Source organism: Tenrec ecaudatus, chromosome 15, assembly GCF_050624435.1.
Source record: "Tenrec ecaudatus isolate mTenEca1 chromosome 15, mTenEca1.hap1, whole genome shotgun sequence".
Taxonomy (NCBI): domain Eukaryota; kingdom Metazoa; phylum Chordata; class Mammalia; order Afrosoricida; family Tenrecidae; genus Tenrec; species Tenrec ecaudatus.
Genome location: NC_134544.1, coordinates 7,962,610 through 7,983,750, shown reverse-complemented (window position 1 = coordinate 7,983,750; position 21,141 = coordinate 7,962,610). Strand labels below are relative to the sequence as shown.

At 49.1% G+C, this 21,141-nt stretch overlaps 1 protein-coding gene across 1 annotated transcript in view; it reads right to left on the bottom strand.

The window, feature by feature from the left end:
- Positions 1 to 21,141, bottom strand: part of RTTN (rotatin) — a 96,860-nt gene that overhangs the window by 62,928 nt on the left and 12,791 nt on the right. Inside the window, exons 10-20 of the mRNA XM_075532648.1 lie at positions 20,967 to 21,082; positions 14,914 to 15,084; positions 12,583 to 12,795; positions 11,279 to 11,391; positions 9,671 to 9,797; positions 8,792 to 8,917; positions 7,568 to 7,684; positions 6,161 to 6,300; positions 3,697 to 3,868; positions 2,315 to 2,414; positions 191 to 279 (exon numbers count right to left, since the gene is read on the bottom strand). Coding sequence (XP_075388763.1) covers positions 191 to 279; positions 2,315 to 2,414; positions 3,697 to 3,868; positions 6,161 to 6,300; positions 7,568 to 7,684; positions 8,792 to 8,917; positions 9,671 to 9,797; positions 11,279 to 11,391; positions 12,583 to 12,795; positions 14,914 to 15,084; positions 20,967 to 21,082 — 1,484 coding nt within the window. The remainder of the gene's footprint in view (positions 1 to 190; positions 280 to 2,314; positions 2,415 to 3,696; positions 3,869 to 6,160; positions 6,301 to 7,567; positions 7,685 to 8,791; positions 8,918 to 9,670; positions 9,798 to 11,278; positions 11,392 to 12,582; positions 12,796 to 14,913; positions 15,085 to 20,966; positions 21,083 to 21,141) is intronic.

Here is a 21,141-nt window from a genome sequence, read left to right as displayed (position 1 = left end):
AGTAACAGTGGCTGCTACCAGGACCTCATGCAAATCAGCTGGAGTCGATTACAGAGCTGGTCAACCCCATCAGCTTGTGCACACGAGAGGGCTTCAAGAGGTGTGTGCACAAATCCCATTCCCTCTTCATTCCATTTTCCTGAACCATTTTCAGTCCTGACATACATGTCTAAATAGAGAGTAAACTCACCTCTCCATCTTGACACACACATCTGTCTAAGTACTCAATGACCTTGTCGATTAAACATAATTTTTTCACCACAGTGTGCATTTTAATATCTGTAAAGAAACAAACAGGCAAAAAGGTTACTAAAATTTAAAGCATGCATTCTCTACTTTTGAAAATGTACAGAAATCTATAGGATGTACCAAACTTTACAAAATCTTTTGAATTCTACAGAATCTACCAAATTTTCAAACTGCTTTGGAACAGGAGGTATTTTCGGGAAATTAGCGGCAAAATCCTGTTATCATTCCATGCATTTTTCCTCGGGCTCTTTCAAGGCTCTTTGTGGGGACTCGTGGGGTGGAATGATAGCCCCTGGGGTCGAAATCCAAGGTAGAAGCTTTTAACCTTATACACATACACACAATTAACAATTCTTAAATGGCAGGCACATACACCCTACTTCTGTAGAGTGAATGAAAACAATATATAACCCAAAACTATGTTTAAAAAAAAAACAGGTGAATTCAGACTGTGAGAAGCACTCGATCTCCAAGGAGCAGGCGAGTACTTCCACTTGCGCACGGCCAATTATCTTCATGACACTGGTTTCGGCGACCATTCTTGTCCCGTAGAAAATGAACTTCGTTGTGTGGCTTCACTGCCGACTGCTTTTTTCCTAAGTGCATCCCTCTCACAACGTTTTGAGAATTCTCCACAAACTGATGTGAGAGTGTGACAACCAGGTGGGCAGCTTCCTCTCAAAGTAAGATCTTGACTCCAAAACTGATCAACAGCAGAGGGGAGAGAGGAGGCATTGCATAGCAGATTCTGTTGCATATGTTTGGGATATGCATATGTTCGTGCTCGTGGTAAGGAAGTACGGGTTAATTTACACACACACACAAACTCTAGGGATACCACTAGAGTGACCAGACACCAAAACTAGTTGCTTCTACAATAGCTGTAAGCCTTTAGTAGCTTGCAAGCAAACTGTGCTCCGTGCAAACAATCTTGCTGAGCCAGCAGAATCACGGTTTCCCTGCCTCCAGCTGCTGCTATAAGCCCTCCGGTTTCCACCACAGGCCGACCAAATACACGGTGTTTGTACAATGTGAGCAGCACGGACTGAAGGAATAATGCTGAGAATTTTGCCTGGTTGTGTTTTAAACTTTATATTTTAACCCGGACCCTCACATTTACTGAGGGCCTCTCCTCCTGATACTAAAGCACTGGATCTACTGCTGAATTTAACATTTAAATGACTCACTTCAGTTCCCACTAAGGTCAGAACAAAGAATGTTAACCATCTCCACCTTCCAGGTTAGAAAAAAGTATTTTGAAGTGAATTACGTACATGACGAAGAGGGAGAAATAAGCAACTCAGGTGAAAGCACTGACAGAATGGAATGGCCAGAAGCTGGGAAGGACACTCCCTGCCAGCAAGACTGGATCCTTTGCCGTGCTGTTTTCACAGGGAAGCCCCTAAAGCAAGGGCTGTGCTCCGAGCTTCAGACGTACTTCACCCACTAACAAAAGCACGTCTCTCTAAGCAAGAAGGCACACATTGAGAACCACATGTACCAGACACATTGAAAAGCTAATCCCAACTGAACCCACTGCCACTGAGCCACTTCCAACTCACAGCCGCTCTCTGTAGGCTCGGGCTTCTGAAGCTGCACGTCTTCACAGGAGCAGGCAGCTTCATCTCTCTCCTGTGGGGCAGCTGGTGGGTTTGCACTGCTGACTCTGTGGTTAACAAACCAAGGCGGCACCCACAGCGCCACCGTGGGTTTTTTTAACGTAGGAAAAGGGACCTGCTAGCTACAGTCAGAATTCTGTCACATTTTCAAGGGAAAACAGTTCTATTGGCAGACGTTTGAAGCCAAATCCCTAGACATGGGCTAGTGACCCTTCCTGCAAAGCACCAGACAGGAAATTCTTGGCTCTACCGGCCACCTCTGGTTTGGGTCACATATTCTTCTTCATTTTGTGTTACTACAAGTTTTCAAAATATAAAACACCATTCCAAGCTTGCTGGCTGCACAAGAGCCGGCCACAGGCTGGCTAGTCCCCTGAACCCTGGTCAGGAAACACAGCCACCTGAGTGCTTCCAAGCTGAGTCTATCCATCAAAGGCAGGCAGTACCTTGCATAATGACAGCCAACTGCTCAGCAGCAGACTTCCTCAAAACAAAATCAACGTCATCTGATGTAAAGATTGCAAACACTTTTTCAACCATCTCCACCTGAAATTTAAAAAAAAATCATCTTTCATTTGGATCTGATCCCCTGTAAAATGTTGTAAGTGCCACAGCGACCAAAGCTCTACAAGTTGACTCCCAAAGTCATGGGCACACGGACAGTGTACCTCCAGTGGCGCACTACAGGGAGTGGGCCACCCCAGGTCCTCAGAGTGGACACGTCTGCTAGAAAGTTACCCAGAAGCCACGAACCCGTCAATGACCCAGACAATTTTACAGAAAATATTCCAGGTTGGGGACACCTCAGGTGATACGCCGGAAGGGCCGCCAGCTGAGGGACTGAAGAAGGCTTGCAGCTCCCAGAGACCCTGACGGGCAGATACAGCAGGACATGACTTGTTGCCTACTACTTCAACAGGCTACCACCAGGCTGGTACTGGTGTCACTTCAGGCCAGGACACGGTGCCAGGTAGCAGAGCTGACAACGGGGACACGAGTCCATGTGGGCTCTCCTTGTCCACTGCCCCCACCATCTTCCTTGCCCTTAGTGGAGACTAAGAAAGCAGTAGCAGGTACCGGCCTTCCTTGGCATCCCCAAAGGCAAGACAGCCCACTGGAACGCAGTCAGGAGAGACCTCCCCCTGCCCTGCTGCTGCCACTGGGTCACCCCAGGCCAAACCCTTGGAGGAAAAGAACAAGGACTATCTCTCCCAGAAAGCAGGGGACTTTGTCATGTGGATTGGCAGCTGAAAGGGCAGGCAGAGCAGGGACTTGGTCAGGGAGCCCCACACAGCAGGGCAGGGGCCAGCTGAACATCCTGCAGGGGGCGTATGCGAAGCCAAGGGTAACAACACAACCTCTGAATGGCATGTCTGAGATGCCAATGCCCCTGCTGCCCAGAATACTTTCTGTCTGACAACCAGGAGGCTGGCATGTCTGCCAGTAGTGAACAGAGTTTCTGGTGACTGCCATTCCCAATAGCGTTTTTTTAGGGATATGTATTTTAAACAAATGCATGCCAAAATTTCTTTCAGCTCGATTAGCTTCATATTTAAGATAGAAACAAAATTAATTTGCATATTCCCGATATATATTCAAAATAAAAAGAGGCTTAATAACATCCAGCAAATAGTAGGCAGTGGGGAAAAATTGGCCAAACATGAAGAGTTGCCTGTGGCAGGTGAGCCGGTCAGTCCCCAGCTGCATGAACGGGCTGCCGCTGCTGCTCCTCACTGCCCTACGGCACCAGCAAGGAGGTCAGGAAGGCACAGGACATGGTGGTGACACACGCTGGTAGCCAGAACCACCAACTCATAAGCCAGGTCACCTTGATGACGACTTCTCTTCTATCATCCAGAGTGAGCTCAATGGGCTTCTTCACAATGAACAAATGTGTGACCCTGGAGAGGGCCTGGGAGTCCATGAGGGGGCGCTTCCTGTCAGCCCCGTCTTCCTGCGTGAGGTGGAAGGTCAGGAGCTTCAAGGCCAGGGAGCGGACCCTAGGGAGACAGCGGACTTCAGGCGACACTTGGAGTGGACACAGAGCCACAATCATAAATGTCTACAGTCATTGAGATGTTCCTAATGACACTTGACCCTTCCCGTTAGAGACCCGCAGTCTGTAACTCATCACTGATTCAATATTACAGTATTTGTAATGCAGCCATCAGAAACTAAGAACCTCTGCATGTCTATCTAGAAAAGATAGGCAGGATAAATAATTCACAGATGAAAAGAATGGGACCAATTGTTCAGGGGGCATATAGGAGAAGGGAAGGCGGGAAGAAGGGAGGGAGGGGGAATCAAGCCAGGGACAAGGGAACAAAAAGTAAACTAAAATCAAGGGAGAGAGGGTGTAGGATGGCTAGTAGGGCTTAATCAAGAGCAATGTAGCAGCGAGGAATTACTAAACCCACATGAAGGCCGAACTTGATGGTGGAAGAAGAGAAAAGTAAAAGGAAATAGAGGAAAGAACCAGGAGGCAAAGGACATTTATAGAGGTCTAAATACAGGCATATATATATATATATAAACGAGAGAATAGAACTATGTACTCACATCTATATGTTAAGAATTAAGGTAGCAGATGGACCTTGGGCCTCGACTGAAGTGCCCCCTTAACACAAGAACACTTTGTTCTAACAATCTGGCATTCTGTGATGCTCACCTACTCAACAGGATTGCTGAAGACAAAATGGGTGCATAAGCAAATGTGGTTTAAAAAAAAAAAAGCTGATGGTGCCCTGCTATCGAAAGACATAGCATCTGGGGTCTTAAAGGTTTGAAAATAAACAAGCAGCCATCTAGCTGAGGAACGAAAAAACCCACATGGAAGAACATGAGGTGTTGATGGGATCTGGTACCAGGCATCTAAGACCCAGAACAAGATCATACCCAAGGTAAATGAATGGGGGGTGAGGAGCATGGATTGGAGACCCAATGCCCATCTGTAGACAATTGGCCATCCCCCTACAGAGGGGTCACAGTGAAGAAATGAGCCAGTCAGGGTACAGTATAGCACCAATGAAACACACAACTTTCGTCTAGTTCTTTGGTGATTCCTTCCCCCACTATCATGACCTCAATGCTACCTTACAAAACAGATTAGACCAGAACATGCACAGTGCTACAGACAAGAGCCTGCAACGAAGGGAATCCAGGACAGATAAACTCCCCAGGGCCAAAAATGATATCAGGAGGATTAGGAGAGGGTGGGGAGAGAAAGGGGGAATGGATCACAAGGATCAACCTATAATCCCTTCTCAGGGGGACAAACAAAGGAAAAGTGGGAGAGGGGCGATGAAGGACGATTTAAAATATGAAAATAATAATATATAACTTACTAAGGGTTCGTGAGGGAGGGAGGTCATGTGGGAAAAGGAGGGAGAAGAAATGGGGAGCTGATATCAGGGGCTCAAGTGGAAAGAAAATGCTTTGAAAATAATGATGGCAGCATATGTGCAAATGTGCTTGACACACTGGATGAATGTATGGATTGTGATAAGAGATATGAGCCCCCAATAAAAGTATTTAATAAAAAATAAGAAAGAAAGAAACCAAGAACCATGAACAAGTCCAGGCGCAGAGACAGACTCCCGGTCTGCGGATGGAGCCTGGCATGCCATAGCTGCCGCGTCTCAAGGGAGGCAGGCGCCTCCATGTTATTTCGGATACAAGATGCTCAAGGTAAGGGCGCCTCTGGTTTGCCACGTCATAAGGCAAATGGAGTAAGAGGGAGAGGCCTGTGTCCTCTGGTCTTACACTTGTATGAAACACATAGAGAAAGAACCAGTGTCTTAGAAAAAGATGATTCCAGAAATTATCCATCTCTAAGTGGAAGGGAGACAATGTCCCCCATTCTGACCCCCAGCCCACCTCCCATGTGTCCTACAGCTGCCAGGGGACCCAGCAGCACAGTACAGCTGACCTGGGTGTGAGGAACATTCCAGAAAAGTCTCTAGAACAGTTCTCAACCTATGAGTCACAACCCCTTTGGGGGTCAAATGACCCTTTCACAGGGGTCACCCAATTCCTAACAGTAGCAAAATGACAGTGACAAAGTAGCAATGAAAATCATTTTAGTCCCGGGATCCCCACAACATGGTTGTGGCATTAGGAAGGATAAGGACCACCGCTCTAGAAGGCCCTGCCTCTGCTCAGTTTCAGCCTCACTGTACGCTAACCCCCCCCCCCCCACCAAACACCCAACCGACACACAGATGACACACACACATACAGGCAGCAAAACCAGGCTCCTCAGCCTGGTCCCATCCACCCCGTCCAGCACTCACGCAGGCTTCTTCACCAGGAGCAACCGCAGCACAGAGCGTAGCCAGGGCAGGCGGGGCAGGCCCCCTCCTCCGGCCTCAGGTCCCGCTCGGCTCAGGAGCAGGACGCAGCTCCCCAGAGGGTCCTCGGTGTCTGCGTAGCCCTGATGGGGTTTGTGAAGGGAGACAGGGCACATACCGGTCAGGTGACTCACAGTGAGTCTGAATCCCTGGAACAAAGTCAAATGCTTCTCACGAGGCAGCACACTTAAAAGGAAACTGCATTTGAGCCACAATGAGGGCCGAACAGCGGCAGGGAGTTCTGCAGAAAGCTCCACAGCAGAGAGCCATCCTGCTTGCCCCCCTCACCTCTGCCACCCCACTCACTTCCACTGATCCTCCTCACCTCCGCCACACCCCCACCCCTGTTCCCTCCACCACTGACCAGTCCATCTGGACTCACAGAAGCCCACAGCACAGGAAAGAACTGACCCACAGGGTTTCCGGGCCCTCCTCTCTGCAGAAGCTGACAGTCACACCTCTCTCCCATGGATCAGCTGGTGGGCTCAAACCACCAACCTTCTGGTTCAGGGTCTAACCTTGAGCCTTCTGTGCCAGCAGGCTCCTCTTGAGTGTGTATGGGGTGAGCTGTACAAGGTCGTGGTGGGGGACTGCGCAGCACTATGGGTGCAACTACTGTCACGCACGGCACACGTCAAAGTGGGGTCAGTGACAAATGCTGCTATGTCTTTCTCCACCACGCACTTCAGCAACAAGAGAACAGACCTTGGGGAACGACAACCACCTCTCGCACTGGCTGCTTCGCGTCTTCTGAGATCCCAACAGGAGCAGCAGCATTTCCCAGAGCCTGCCTATTCACAGCGTACTTCCCACGGCACCCACTCAGCCCTGCCCCTGCGCACAGCACTCACACAGCCCTGGCCACACCACCCACAGTCTTATTGGAGGCCCTGTTTTCCCATCCCCCCCCCCCCCCGGGAAAGGCTATTTCCCAGAGGCTGTTCATCAAGGGATCGTTGAAGTCACATACACAGAGACCTCAAAAAGCTCTGCTCCTGAGGAAATGCCATCATCTTTCCATTCCATTACTCCAGGAACTTGGGAGCCCCGGTGCGTGTACTGCTAGAATCCAGGTGGCCAGTCCAGTGCCGGGCCTCCAGCTCAGGGAGCAGTGACCACTCAGCTGGGAAGCCTGCTCTAAGGCTGGCTCTGTCTGGCATGGCCAATGGCAAAAGGCCTGGCCCTGGCTATCTAGACCCAGACAGGGACAGCGGGGTCAGCTCCTGCCAGGTACCCACTCCCTGTCCACTGAGGACAGCCTTCACCCCACACAGCGCACTAGCCCTGCTGACACACACTAGACAAACAGCCCGCAGTGGAAGAGAGCAGAGAGGAACGAGAAGAGCCCACCTGCAGCACCGGGAGCACGGGGCCCAGAGACGAGACAAACTTGCTCCAGGTGGGCGCTGTCATCATCAGGCGGCCCTGCAGCAGGTACATCAGAATGGCCTTGGCAGCAGCATTCACCTGCCCAACAACATCGAGGAAGCCAGTTACATGAGCCATGCCACCAGTGCACCAAGCAGACCTTCCCTGTGGGTCATTCCATCCAGCACCTCTGCCATCTACTGCTCAGACTTCCAAGGTGTCATCCCACACTCTGATCGGGACCAGAGAGTGACATCAGGATTGACGGCACGGCAAATGGAAGCTGTGCGGGATTTGTGCTGCGTCACCGTCAAAGGACACAGAGGCAGCAGTCAAGACCTGGATAATGTCATGCATGGAGCAGATCTGCTTCACAAGACCCCTTGCTAAAGGGTTAAAAGATGGCATGGTGAGGATGAGGGCACACCTGAGCCAAGCCGTGGTGTTCCCATCACCTCCTATACATGTGCCAGGAGGACACAACGTAAGACAGAGCACAGAAGGAAGGGTGCTGTTGAACGATGGTGCCATGGGCTGCCAAAGGCACAAACAGAGCTGTCTTGGAAGAAGGATGGCCAGAATGCACCACTGGGCATGTTGTCAGGAGAGACCAGGCCCCGGAGAAGGACACTGTGTTCAGTAAAACAGAGGAGCAGTCCAAGCCAGGGAGACACTCAATGAAGCAGGCACACACAGCCGCTGCAGCGTTGGGCTTGAGCAGACCGGGAAGTGTTGACTCCTGTTGTTCATGCGGGGGGCGGGGGGTGGGGGGCGATGAGAGACAACCACCTGGCACCTGGCAGCAGTCACAGGCGCCCTCATGCCTGCTCCCTGACTCCCCTTGGGCAGACATGGGCTGTAATGAACTAACCCGTTGTCAGCGCAGCCAAGGGGGTTCTGAGTCTCATGGACCAGCGTGGCTGCCAGGGCTGCTTTCTCTCAGACAAGTGCACCCTGTGTCATGGTTTGCACACCCTTCTGAACGTTTCTTCTCATTTACCTAACACCTCAAAGGCAAGCTTCTGTCCAATCGTCCACCAGCCTGTCTAGTTAGGCTACTGAACACTGCCATGACTGAGCCGACAAATGAAGAAATACTCTCGGCCCTCACACTTATGAGGGGGCCCTGCAGAAAAACCCCGCTAGCTTTTCATTCCATTTCCCACAGGCGTTTGTGAAGGACCTCGTACTTTCAGCACATCCTACCTCACTGTTGGGTTCTTGGATGCCGAATGTGGCGATTTCATAGAGCACTTTGGAGTGGAGGAGAAAGTGAATCCCATTACAAACTGAAGACACCGGCTGCGTGACGTTATGGATGCCCAAGCACTCCTAAGAAAAACAAACACTTACGATCAATTAAAGGGCCACGTGACTGCGACCACCTGTCTCATAGATATTCACAATTACAGACATAAAGGTCCACATTGACTAATTTACTCCTATGATTTGAGGTGTAGGTTCAGAGGTTTGAGAACAAAATCATGCCTAAACACAGCTATTGCCCCAGGGTGGAGGATGGGCAGGTGGGGGAGGTTGTTAAGGGGAGCCTGGGAGACAATCTGCAGGAGAGATTTTCTTTTCATCAATGCAGCTGCACAGCTAAGCACCCGCTTCACAACCTTCAGGCAGCACAACCAAGCCAAGGCCTGGACACGCCACAGGGTAATCACCAGGAAGGTACTTCTCTGCTCACGGTCACTGAGTCCACTCTGACTCCTAGTGACCCTACAGGACAGAGGAGAATCACTTCTGTGGGTTATCTGAGGCTATAAATCTTTATGGGATCAGAAAGCCCCATCTTTCTTCTGTGAAGTGGCTGGTAGGGTGGAACTGTTGACTTTGCTGTTAGAGGCCCAACATGTAACCACTAAGACACCAGTGTACAAGCAAGACGGCGTTTTCAAAAGCACGGAGGAACACATGGAGCTTTCCAGACTGCCTGGTATAAGGCGCTCTTTTCAATAATGAAATGCCAGGTATTTAATACTCTATGCACCAATTAGAAATAACAAGAGAACCCCTCTCAGTTGTTCCCTCCCCCCCCCCCCCCCCCCCCCCGCCCCTGCACACCACCAGCCCCACCTTGGTCCTCTCCAGGCAGCTGCGGTAGGTTTCCACCCTCACTTGCAGCAGGGGGTGAGACAGCAGGCGGAGCAGCACCTTCTGGCCCTCCCCACGCAACAGTGGGCTGGCCTGAGCAGACTTCTCACTGGGGAAAGGGAGAAAGACGAGGCAACAGTGACCAGGAGATTGCACAGCATCAGGATGACGCATCCTGCTGGTCCCTGGCTGCGACTTCCTCAAGCAGCCCAGTACTAACCACCCTCCTCACGGGTGCTCATGTGACAGACAACATTCTCCCTGAAGAAGCACAAGTCATTGTTACAGCTCCAACACGACTGCTTCTCAGCCTTCAGCTACAACCAAGGGTGGTGAAACCCACCGTGACTTCCTCAAGAGACATGCAGCTTGTTCCTCCTCCAGCCAAGCTGAGAAAGCAAGTGCTTGTCTCAAACTCGCAAATGAGGTCATGCTCTAGTCATTACTCTCCCGTCGCTACAGCTACGCCTGCTGTTGCTTCACCCATGCCTGGCAGCAGCTCTCCACTCTGGTGAACGCATCACTTCACATCCCCACGCTGCTTCATCAGTCCTGGCTATTTTTTTTTCCCTGGGGCACCCTGCAAGTTTCTCTGACCTTTGGAATTTGACAGCCTTTATACAGTTCCACGAAGCCCTGGTGGCGTAGTGGGCTGCTAACTGTTCAGGTCAGCAGTTCAAAACTACCAGCCACTCTTCAGGAGAAAGATGAGCCTTTTACTCCTGTAAAAAGCTACAGTCTCGGAAACCCACGGGGCAGGTCTGCCCTGTCCTACAGGGTCGCTGTGAGTCAGCATTGACTGGAGGGCAGGGAGGCCAGTTTTGGTTTTGGTGACACTAGTCCGGCAATAGGAAAGTATAGCCTCCCCCTGACAGTGTAAAGGCTTGAGGAGAAGAAACATTAATAACGGAGATATTCTCTTGTTTACTTATTTTGCATATTGGTATGATAAATAGGAGAAAAATCATTGTTGTTCAATGGGCCCCACTGTCCTCAGGACAAAGCAAACTGTGACAAAAGCTGCCCAAACACCAGAAAGACACAAAGGAATATAACTGGGTGGAGGTGGGGTTCCCCAAAATAAGTTCCTAATTATGACGGTAAGATAAACACATTTGCTTAAATCCTTAGTTTGAATGGACATCAAAAGCAATCCAGAAATTATTTATTTTGTTTTGTTTTCGAGTCAAGTCTAACTCTCAGCAACCCTACAGGATAGGGCAGGATAGGCCTCCTTGGGTTTCCGAGATTGTAACTCTATGGGAGTAGAAAGCCTCATTTTCTCTAACAGAGCCCAGCTGGTGGGTTCGAACTGTTGACCCTTTGTATTGTAGCCCAATGTGTAACCCACTAGGACTCCTTTGATTTTGACTGGAGGCATGAAAACAGCTAGCCATCATGTGCAGCAGCATAAAAAGTTCCGAAGCCAGAGAAAGGTAAAAGATAAGGATGCCAGGATTTAAGATCAGACTCTTTTCCATAACTTCACATGCATACACACATGCACACGCACTTAAGATTAACGAGCTCGGTAGACAAGGAGATTATCTTAAGATAAACGAGCTCGGTAGACAAGGAGAGACGCTTTACATCCTTGAGCAGAGGCAGATGACTTCCCGGACGAGGGGGAGATGCTGATGGAAAGGGAAGCTGCACAGGGCCTGCTCCGCCAGCTCCAGGAGCTCCAAGACATCCTTCTCTCCCTGTAAAAGAAGCACAAGGACAGCGCCGTCAGTTCGTGTGCCGGGGCATCCCCACCGCTATGCACTAAGAATGGAGAAATCCAAGTGCAGACCTAACAATATCAATGTCTGCCACTGTCTACCCTCTTGGTAAGCACACTCGGTGTCTGCCTGGGATAGGGCGGGGGGGAATACCCCCCAAGCCCACCTGAGCCTTTGGAGGGTGTGACCCTGAAGAAGCTTACGATGACACTTGAGTCAACCTAAAGCTCTCAGGCAGGTTGCCCTGCTCAATCCCCAGACCTGACCACACAGGGCCCAACCAAAACTATGCAACTTAGAGATGGTCCATGTCTGTCCTGAGGGAGACAAGAGCCCAGTAGCGTCGAGAAGTCACAGAAAGAAAAGACAAAACCAAAAAGGACTAAACCATGGAAGACAGGTGCGACTGCAAGATCAGACAGTCAATACGCATGTCTCTGGGTCTGCCCGGTCCTCATGAGCCAGGCTGGCGCTTTCAGAGAGTAAACAGCACTGTTGTCTTAAAGGCTCCTTGGCCCTGCACAGTGCAGCAGGCTCCATAACATCCTCAGAGCGTCCAAAGGCACACCATCGTGCAAAATCATGACAGTCACAGTGCACCAAAGCTTACCCCGATCCTACAAGCCATCCAGCTCATGGCCGCATTCAAAAGGAAGAAAATCAAGGCTCTTTGCTAGTATGTGGTAGTGGTCCACAAACGATGTACATAAAACGCACTCGCAGGAACACACTAACTGTCCCTCAGGCCCTCAACTGTCACTCGGCTCTCACAGAGGACAGCAGTGCAAAGAGGAGCTCAGAATGGAACAGAAAGACATTTGAAACTGCTGCTCTTTACTGATGCCGGTGACACACGCCACTCACTCACCTACAATTTTGGTTTAATTCTTTCACTAACCAGTGAAAGCCTCTTTTTAATCTGATACATTTTCAAACAAATGTGGCATGCATTTCTTGTTTCCTACCAATCCCCTCCTACAGGATCGTCCTGGGTGCTCTGCGGGTATTAGATGGGTGGGCGAGTTATTTACATTGTGCAAAACAGAAGGTAGCTGACCCAGTCGGTGACACGCGCCAATCAACTGTTTATTACAAGTCTCTATCTGCAGGGCATAAGTCAAACGCTCCGTGTTCCTGAAAGGCTGTAAGGGTGGCTTAACCCAAGTTTACCTCCTTCTCCACATCTGCCATGAAGTTACAGGCGCACTCCACCGAGTAGGCGGCCTCAGCGGTCCTTCTGTAGATGTGGTAGTTCTCTGAGCCTAGCTGCTCCAAGTAGGCCACGGCGGCCTCGTGCGTGTATGGGTACTCCAGAGAGAAAGGCATGTCCAGAGCGAGGAGGAACAAGGCAGCTGACATGGGTTCTGGGAGAAGCTGGCTTGCCTTTATGGGGACACACAAAACAAACAGAAGGCTCAAAGGTTCAGACTACAATCTTCCTTCATCTTGTCCACTTCCTTTCAGTTGGGTCTTTTACTAAAGAAAAATCCTATTCCTCACAGACCCAGAAAGTCTTCCTGATACCAGTTCCCGAGATGGCCTGCTCTCCCAGGGTGGCCCGCTGTCTGTCCAATCCTCGCTGTCGGTCTGTCCACCCCTCGGTGACTGGCCATGGGCAGTCCTGGTCTTATCCTCTTTTCCAAATGTGAGGAAGATAACTAGAAATTTCCAGAGGAGAATGAGTCAGGTACTATGAGAAGAGGCAAGCCCTCGTAGATCTAATTCAGGTTTATCTATGGTACAGTTTCTAGACTCAAAAGCCTTTTCTGACTTGAGTCAAAACTCAGGTATAATAGCTGCCGAGAGCACCCAGCACTGGGCAGGTAACTGGGAACCCTGTTGGTCTGTCTGGCAAGCATTGGGCTGCTAACTGCAAGGCTGGCAGTTCAAGCCCATCAGCCACTCTGCACGAGAAAGTTCATGGTATCTGCTCCTGTAAGAATGTACAGTCTCAGAAACTCTGTCTAAGGTCATTAGGAGTCAGAATCGACTCAATGGCAAAGGGTCTGGTTTGGGGTTCTGAACAAAGCACTCAAATAAATACTCGTCACTATTTAACCTGACCTTGGAGGATTTGCCATACTCACTTCACATCCCCACAGCTGACACTCAGGCCACCTCGGCCACCAAAGCACAGGCTAGGGTTCACAGTAACCCTTAACAGTGGACTTACTATGCTGGAACTAAAAGTGAGGCTAGTCCCTGGCCCAGAGTCTGGCCAAGTGATACCTCAGGTTCTGCCTAGGCCTGTGGACTCGGTCCCATGGGGTCTGGAGCGGCCCCAGGACTTGGCACTGTGCCCTCTGCTGCCTCCACTGCTTCACGGGCAGGGGTCTCCATGCAATCACCTGGGAGCCCTTCTGTCTTGCTTTCCATGGGATTCTTTTTCCTGCTTCTGAGATGGCTCATTTTTAAACCCAACAGAATGACAAAATGAATCAATCCCCAAGGTCAGAGTCCCCTTCAGCTTATTTACATACTTAGGTACAGTTTCTGGGTGAGAGTTACAGAGCCAACTAAGGAAACTCTTCACAGATTCATCCAGACTTACAGGGCAGCTAAGGTCATTAGGAGCCATTTTGCCTGGGAAACTTGGTGCATGAGCAAAAGGCCTCTAGAGGGCAGCACGGTCTCACATTGCACCTGCTTAAGGGCTCACTCTGAATGTCATTCTCCCAAAGCAGGATCACCCCTGACACCACACCCTCAAGACCACCTCCAGCACACCCTCCTGTGCTGCGCTCACCAATGCCCATGCTACGTGCTTAAAGAGCTACCAAAGCTGTGAAAGCCTGACTCTGCAAATGCCAAGCAGTGAGAACTGCCTTGTGAGCAGCTGGGTCCTGTGATGTAGGCACTGTGAACATTTCCCGGCTCTGCAGTACTTTGGAGAGCCCTATGGTGCAAACCAATGCAGGAGTGTCGGGCTCCTTCCATCTACTCTTTGCCGTCTATCCAGTGGCGAATCGCCATATACCTGTGGAAATCACCTGTGACACACAGTCCACAGAGGAACGGTCTTGGGCACTCTGCAGGACAGTCTATAGGCAACAACACTGATGAATCTCGAAAGAAAATAACGTTGGGCAAGTACTGCCTTCACAGCTCCTTACGGTTCCACGTTCACAACTGCAAAATCCCAAGTGGGACCACCTCTGACCCCTGACTACGCAAGAGGCAAGGTGAATCCAAACCCACCCCAGACCAAGGTGGCTTCTGTGAGGTCTGCTCAGACAGGCCCCACCCTGCACCTTCCACTCCCCTGTTCTGACACCATCGCCCTCCCTTGGCACTCAACTTCCCTGCTGGGTTCCGTAACTGGCAACAGGGGCCACGTGCAACTCCCAGTCCTCACCTTGAGGGGCCGATTTAGAGATCCATGATCTATGGGTTCCAGCTTCTGCAGCAGTTCACTGCCCACCTAGTGGGATGGCGAAACTGACCCACCCCCTTGTGCGCGCCCTCCACACCCAATGGCAGGAGCTGCTGGCAGATAGATACCTTCTCCACGGGCAGCAGGGTCTGCAGGAGCCGCACGCTTAAGAGGGCAACGCTGACGAAGGCCGAGCGGTGGTGCACCAGCAGGGTCTCTGGCTGCCCGGCGTGCCCGCTGCCCCGGTGGTGACACAGGGTCTTTCCCAGGGACTCCAGCACCGCCAGCAGCCTCTCCTTCTGAAGTAGAAAAAGAGCCATCATCTACACTTGTAAAATAGTCATTTGATTTTTGTGCATGAAAGATTACAAATTAAGTGTATAGTGAAATGAAAAATATGAAGAACTAAAAACAATGGGAATAATGAAGTAATTAGAGAGGGGGAAATGAACAAAGGGAATATTTTTCAATTGACAAAATGTAAACTAAGTAAAGACAAGTCTCTGGGACTGGACTAACATACGAGAAAAAAAGACGGTTACTGAGAGAAAGATGGGATTTTCCTATTTTCATTTCATGTTTAAAACAATGAAGAAGTCAATCCTTTCTTCTCAAGTTTCTAAGAAACACTGAAAAAAATTAAACATATACATAACTGCAAAGAAAAGTACAATATATGCTTTAAACTTACTTCTCTAATCCTAAGACAATAAAACTAAAAATTGATCACAAAATCATAACATGGAAACGGTTACAAAATTACAGCAGGAAAATGGCTGGTCTGGATGAGAACCCTGCCAAAGCATGAGTCTTTTCCTGGGACCAGCGATTCCTAGACACAGCGTTTCTCACCAACGAGGAAGAGCCACGGGCCTCCATTCGGTAAAGCTAACTGACAATGGATGATTTCAGGGCCCAGTGAAGTCAGGCTTCTCTAGCTCACTCACAGCTTCAAATAACTGTGCTGCCAGGCATCAGGAACCAAGTGCCTCTCAACATCGCCTGAACAGGAAGTATTAAAATCATCGTTTCACCATTTCTGCAGTTTCCAGCATTTCTTTGCAGCAGCAAAGAGAAAGGAGGGAGAAAGAAAGGGAGGGAAGAAGGAAGAAAAACAGAAATAATAGTCACAATAATCTACATTTTTAATTCCTTGGGCTGAAGAAATTCAAACAGCTTTAAAGCAGTTGATGGGGGAAGAGGCCATTTTTCAGAGAATATGCAAAGCTTTAGAGATTAACAGAAAGGGCATCCACATCCAGTCTGTTCATGGAGGACAAACTCGTCTCTTCACTAAGTGATGCTGGAACACAGACCAAAGAACAATGTTGTAAGCTGAACCTCACACCATGTAGGAAATGAGCCCAAACAAGACCGGCAACTTAAACAGGAGAACACACACCAGAAGAACATGGAAAGCTTCAAGGCCTTCATTTTTGGGCCATGGATTCTTAAACACGATACCAAAAGTATGAGGAGAAGCAAGACAAACTAAGCTGGACTTCATCAAAATGAAAAGTTTTGCGTATCCAAGAACCTTATAAAGAAAGTAGAGGGACAAGTTACAGAAAAAAGAGAAGGAAGATTCTCTGGGAGCCATGTGTCTGATAAGTTTAATATCCAAAATAGATAACTCCTGCAACACAACCACAAGCCAGCACACTCCAGGTGGGAGTTCAGAAGCCAAGGGCCACAAGAGGGACAGAGTCTTCCCTCAGGCAGTGCTGCGATGAAGAAGCCTGGTGCCATGGGTGGCACTGTGGGTTGGGATTGCACTACCAACAAGGTCTGTGGTTCAAACCCACCAGCTGGCCCTCAGGGGAAGAATGAGGCTGTCAGCTCCAATAAAGAGTTATAGCCTCAGAAACCCACATGGCAGTTTGACTTTGTCCGACAGGGTCACTGTGAGTGGCTATTGGCTTTTTATCAGTTTGGAGGGGTTTTTCAATGGGATGACAGGAGGGACATAAATGGAGCAGACAGGGAGGGGGCCTGGGTGTCTGGGGCCCTTTGACACCAGAAGAGCCTCACTCCTGGGCCCTCACTTGCCAAGTAGATGTGCACCTACAGTCAATCTGAGGCCCACAAGTGCCCCGCAATGCGCTTTCAGTTAAGAAAAAAGTTTGGGTGAATGGATTTGGTTGTTTGTTTGTTTTTTTGCTTTTATTGACTCCAAATAAAACAAAACTATGCATTCCTTGTGGGGGGGAGGAGGTGGTCCCAACCTCCTGTTCCTCTGCTCACTCACAGGCAGTAAGAGCTCCCAAAAAGTGACTAACGTCAGCAAGACGGGACGTGAGGTAGGCATCGTCAGGCTACCCATTGTAGCAGCAGCATATTTATTACTGTGCTCTGTTAAGGTTTCCATGAAAACACCGCTCCCACCTTCCTTCTTAAACTTGGCAAAAGTGGAGCTACTGAGGGGTGCTCCGCAGTTCCTTGTTTGTCTTCATATACAGCCCGAGGGATGAGATTTTTCCCATTAGACACTACTCCTTTTAAACAAGGAACAGTAAATCAAATGTAATTTCAAGTAGTTCTGTCTAATTTAACATTTCTTACATCCCAACTGGCAACAGATTTAACCTTTAGAGTAAAAATAATTCACTGAATCACAGGGGATCAGCAGCCAGAAGTGAAAAGCGAACCACTAAATTTTAGATCGATGTCCTGGCCAAGAAAACAGAAGCTAATTTAAGACACAACCGCTACAGCCTCCTTCACACTTCAGAGAGAAACCTCACTTGTTGAAAACCTTCAGTATGTGAAAATCTTCTAAATATACTGCAGAAGAGTATGGTGCCCTTAAAGACTCAGGAAAAGACACTTAATATGGTTTCCCAAAGCTGAAGACCACGGCTCTCTCCATACGGTAACCAAAAACCAAATCTACAGACCCACTGCTATTAAGTCCACCCAACTCACAGGACCGCCAACACAGAGGAAGGGCCCTCAGCACCCCAAGCCTGCTGTCCGCCCTTCCTCCCTCAGAGCACCTGCTTTGCAGCCCCACTGACACACTGTAACACAGTGACGCACTGCAACACAGGAGCACTTGCACTTCTCACACTGTGCACTAGCTGCAGAATGTGCCTCTTCTCAAGGGGGGTTGCCAATAAAATAACAAACATTTGGGTTTTGGCCATGTGGGTATTTTATTAAGCGAGTTTCTGTTCTTTATTTTACTTTATTATATTATAATCAGATCCCCATTAAGATGGATGTGACATAGGCTCCAGGAAAATAAATGAGCCACAGACAGATCTCCAGCCGGGCAACGGAGAGAAAGAAAACCTGGCAGCCAAGGGAGTTCCCGGACATGTCCGTGACTTTCAGCTCTCTGACAAAGGCAATGCAATTCATCATTGTACTTTTAGCTCTCTGACAAAGGGGAGGGGAAAGGGAAAGAAGGGAGTAAAGAGAGAAACATCCAGTGTATATTAATAGAAAAGCATGAACACCAATCCATCAAGGAAGGCGAGTTTATAAGAATTTAACTTGTAAACAAAAGATGCAAAATGACAAACGAGTAATGATACACAAAAGTGCTTCCGCTCTCAAAGTAATGCTGTGTTCCCATTACAGAGGGGCAAACTCTGGTGACTCCGTGTGATTGTGGTTGCTTTGGTTCTGACTCATAGCGACGCTTTGCAATAGAGCTACGCCTATCCCAGTCCTGCACCGTCCTCACACTCGTTATGTTTGCGGCCACTGCCGCAGTCACTGCGCCCACCCATCTCTTTGACAGTCTTCCTCTTTTCCACTGACCCACTGCTTGACCAAGCCCATGTCCTTCTCTAAGGGCTGTCTCTCCACATAACCTGTCCGAGGTGTGTGAGACAAAGCCTCACCATCCATGTGTCTATGATGCACTGGGGCATAGACAGACTCTTCCTCCTAGATAGACTTGTTCATTCTTCTAGAACAGTGGGTCTCAACCTTCCTAATGCCGCCACCCTTTAATACAGCTCCTCAGGTTGTGGTGACCCCCCCAACCATAAAGTTATTTTGTTGCTACATTCATCACTGTCATTTGGCTGTTATGAATTGAGTGACCCCTGTGAAAGGGTCGCTTGCCCCCCCCAAAGGGGTTGCAACCCACAAGTTGAGAACCACTGTTCTAGAAGTTTGTGGTTACATGAACCATATTTAATATTCTTCACTAATACTAGTTAATAGAAATCGTAGTATTATGTGCTAACATACTCCTGACACTGCTGTACAAGCATCAATTACTCATCAAATTAGTAATGAAAACACTTGCGGGCGGTGGCAGGGTGGGAAACAGAATAATATACTTTCTAAAATTATATCCCTTATGAAGACACAAACAAGGAAGAAAAACAAGACTATTCACATAAAAAAAACACAAAACTGAATGATTCTTATGAAGTTGATGCAGAATTTTCACTCAGATACGTTTATGCAGCTGTAGGTTCACATTCCTTAATACAGCTCTTCGCTCACAGCTACACCAGTTGCTCAAATGACACTGTGAGACCCTTATGTGAAACCTCCCCTTCCAGCCTAGAGGCAGTGGCAGGGCCTGGCAGCACGTGTCCTTCTCAGAATTTCACACTGATCAAAACACATGAAACAACTGTCTCCAGACACTGGACAAGAGGCCTTGCAGGGCCATGAGCTCAGAAAGCGAGGAGTAAGCAATTACTGGACACCATTTCGGGAAGAACCCACACAGAGCCTCCTGGTCTCTAGAGGCCTGACGTCTCAGAAGCGGACACTGTTAGAAACTGCTGGAAAGGAACCTCAATACTCAATAATAGTACTCGCTTCGGCAGCACACATACTAAAAATTCAGTAATTAAAAATTTTTTTCATGGGCAAAAGCTGTGAACAAGCACCATACCATAGAAGCCATAGTCTCAAAGCACCTAAATGCCCCAAAGTCACGACTAACCAAAATCGGGAAGGAAGGAAGGAAGGAAAGAAGGAAGGAAGGAGAGGGCACTGTATGCCTAACAGAAACATCCAAGAGTGTGAGCATCCGAGTCAACCAATCAGACACAGCTACAGCTCTGAGGGACTAGGGGCGGCAGCAAGGCATTCCCGAACTACATTCTCCTGAGGAGAAAGAGCTTCCTTAGACGGAGACAGAACTGAAACAAAAAATTCTAACTGAGTAAGGAAGCAGTGAGGGGAAAGAATTACCTCAAGTGACTCTAAAGTACAATGTTGTAGCCATGTGTTCTCAGTGGGGGTACCAAAACAAAGGGGCTCACACTGGCTTCCCATCAGTTCTGACTCATAGAGACCCTAGAGGGAGGGCAGAAGTACCCTGTGGGTTGCAGAGGCTGACAATCCGGGCAACTTAGTGAGGGCTAAGGTAGTCTACATCAAAAGAAATGTGAGGAGGTGGTCAGCGTTCTGAGGGGATCGTTGATAATTTTGCTGTTCTGAACCTAGTGTAGTGCAGTTGGCCCTAATGAGCATGGCTGCCGGGGCCGTTGGGATCTAATCGTTCCAGGGTACAAGCAGGGCCATGGAAGTGTAACGTCAGCGAAAGAGCAACATGAACTGTTTTTCCAGAGTTTCATTGCTGAGGACGAGAAGGCTCTCATCCTTCCAGTGCCCGAGAGGGCCAGAAGGACACAGGCCTTTGGATGACTGTGCTATCCAAGACCACAGAGAGAACAGAACCGTGGGCGGCAGGAGGGAGTTCAGCCGGAATTCCCAGAGAAGTAAAGATGGTAAGGCTGGGCCTCACGGGCTCCTGCTGTTAGGGGAGAGCAGTCCCTGGTGGAGGACATCATGTGTGGTTAAGGGGACAGGCAGCAAATCGAGGAAGGCCCTGGATGAGATGGACTGACACACAAGAAAGGTGGTGAGGCCGACACAGGGCCGGCAGTGATCCTTCCGCTCTGGGGTATGTGGGCTGTGAGCAGTGAGCAGGAGCTCACTCACAGGCACCAATGACAGCAGCCTCCTTAGCATCCCAGAGGCCTAGTTCATCTCTACCTTTCCCCTAACAAAAAACCAGAGCTCTTTTTTTTAAAGAGGTTATTTCCTGACGTTGGGCAAAAAATATGCCACGCTTGGAATATACCATGGCAGAAGTCAGAAAGCTTCCAGAAACTCATGAGACAAGAAAAGAAGCTCATAGAGACCACAACAGTGAAATACAGCAGCAGGGCATAGGTCGGGCCTCGGGCAAATTGCTCACCATGTCGACAGCAAAAGGGCTGGGGTCGTCCCAGACCTCGGTGGAAAGCGCGTTGCCAATAAGCACCAGGTCCTCAGCCAGCAGTTCCAGCACTCTCAACACCATTTGTCTACTGCCTAAGGACACAAAGTGGACAGCAGTTAAAAGGGAGCATAAAACCTTTCTAAGTTAGGTG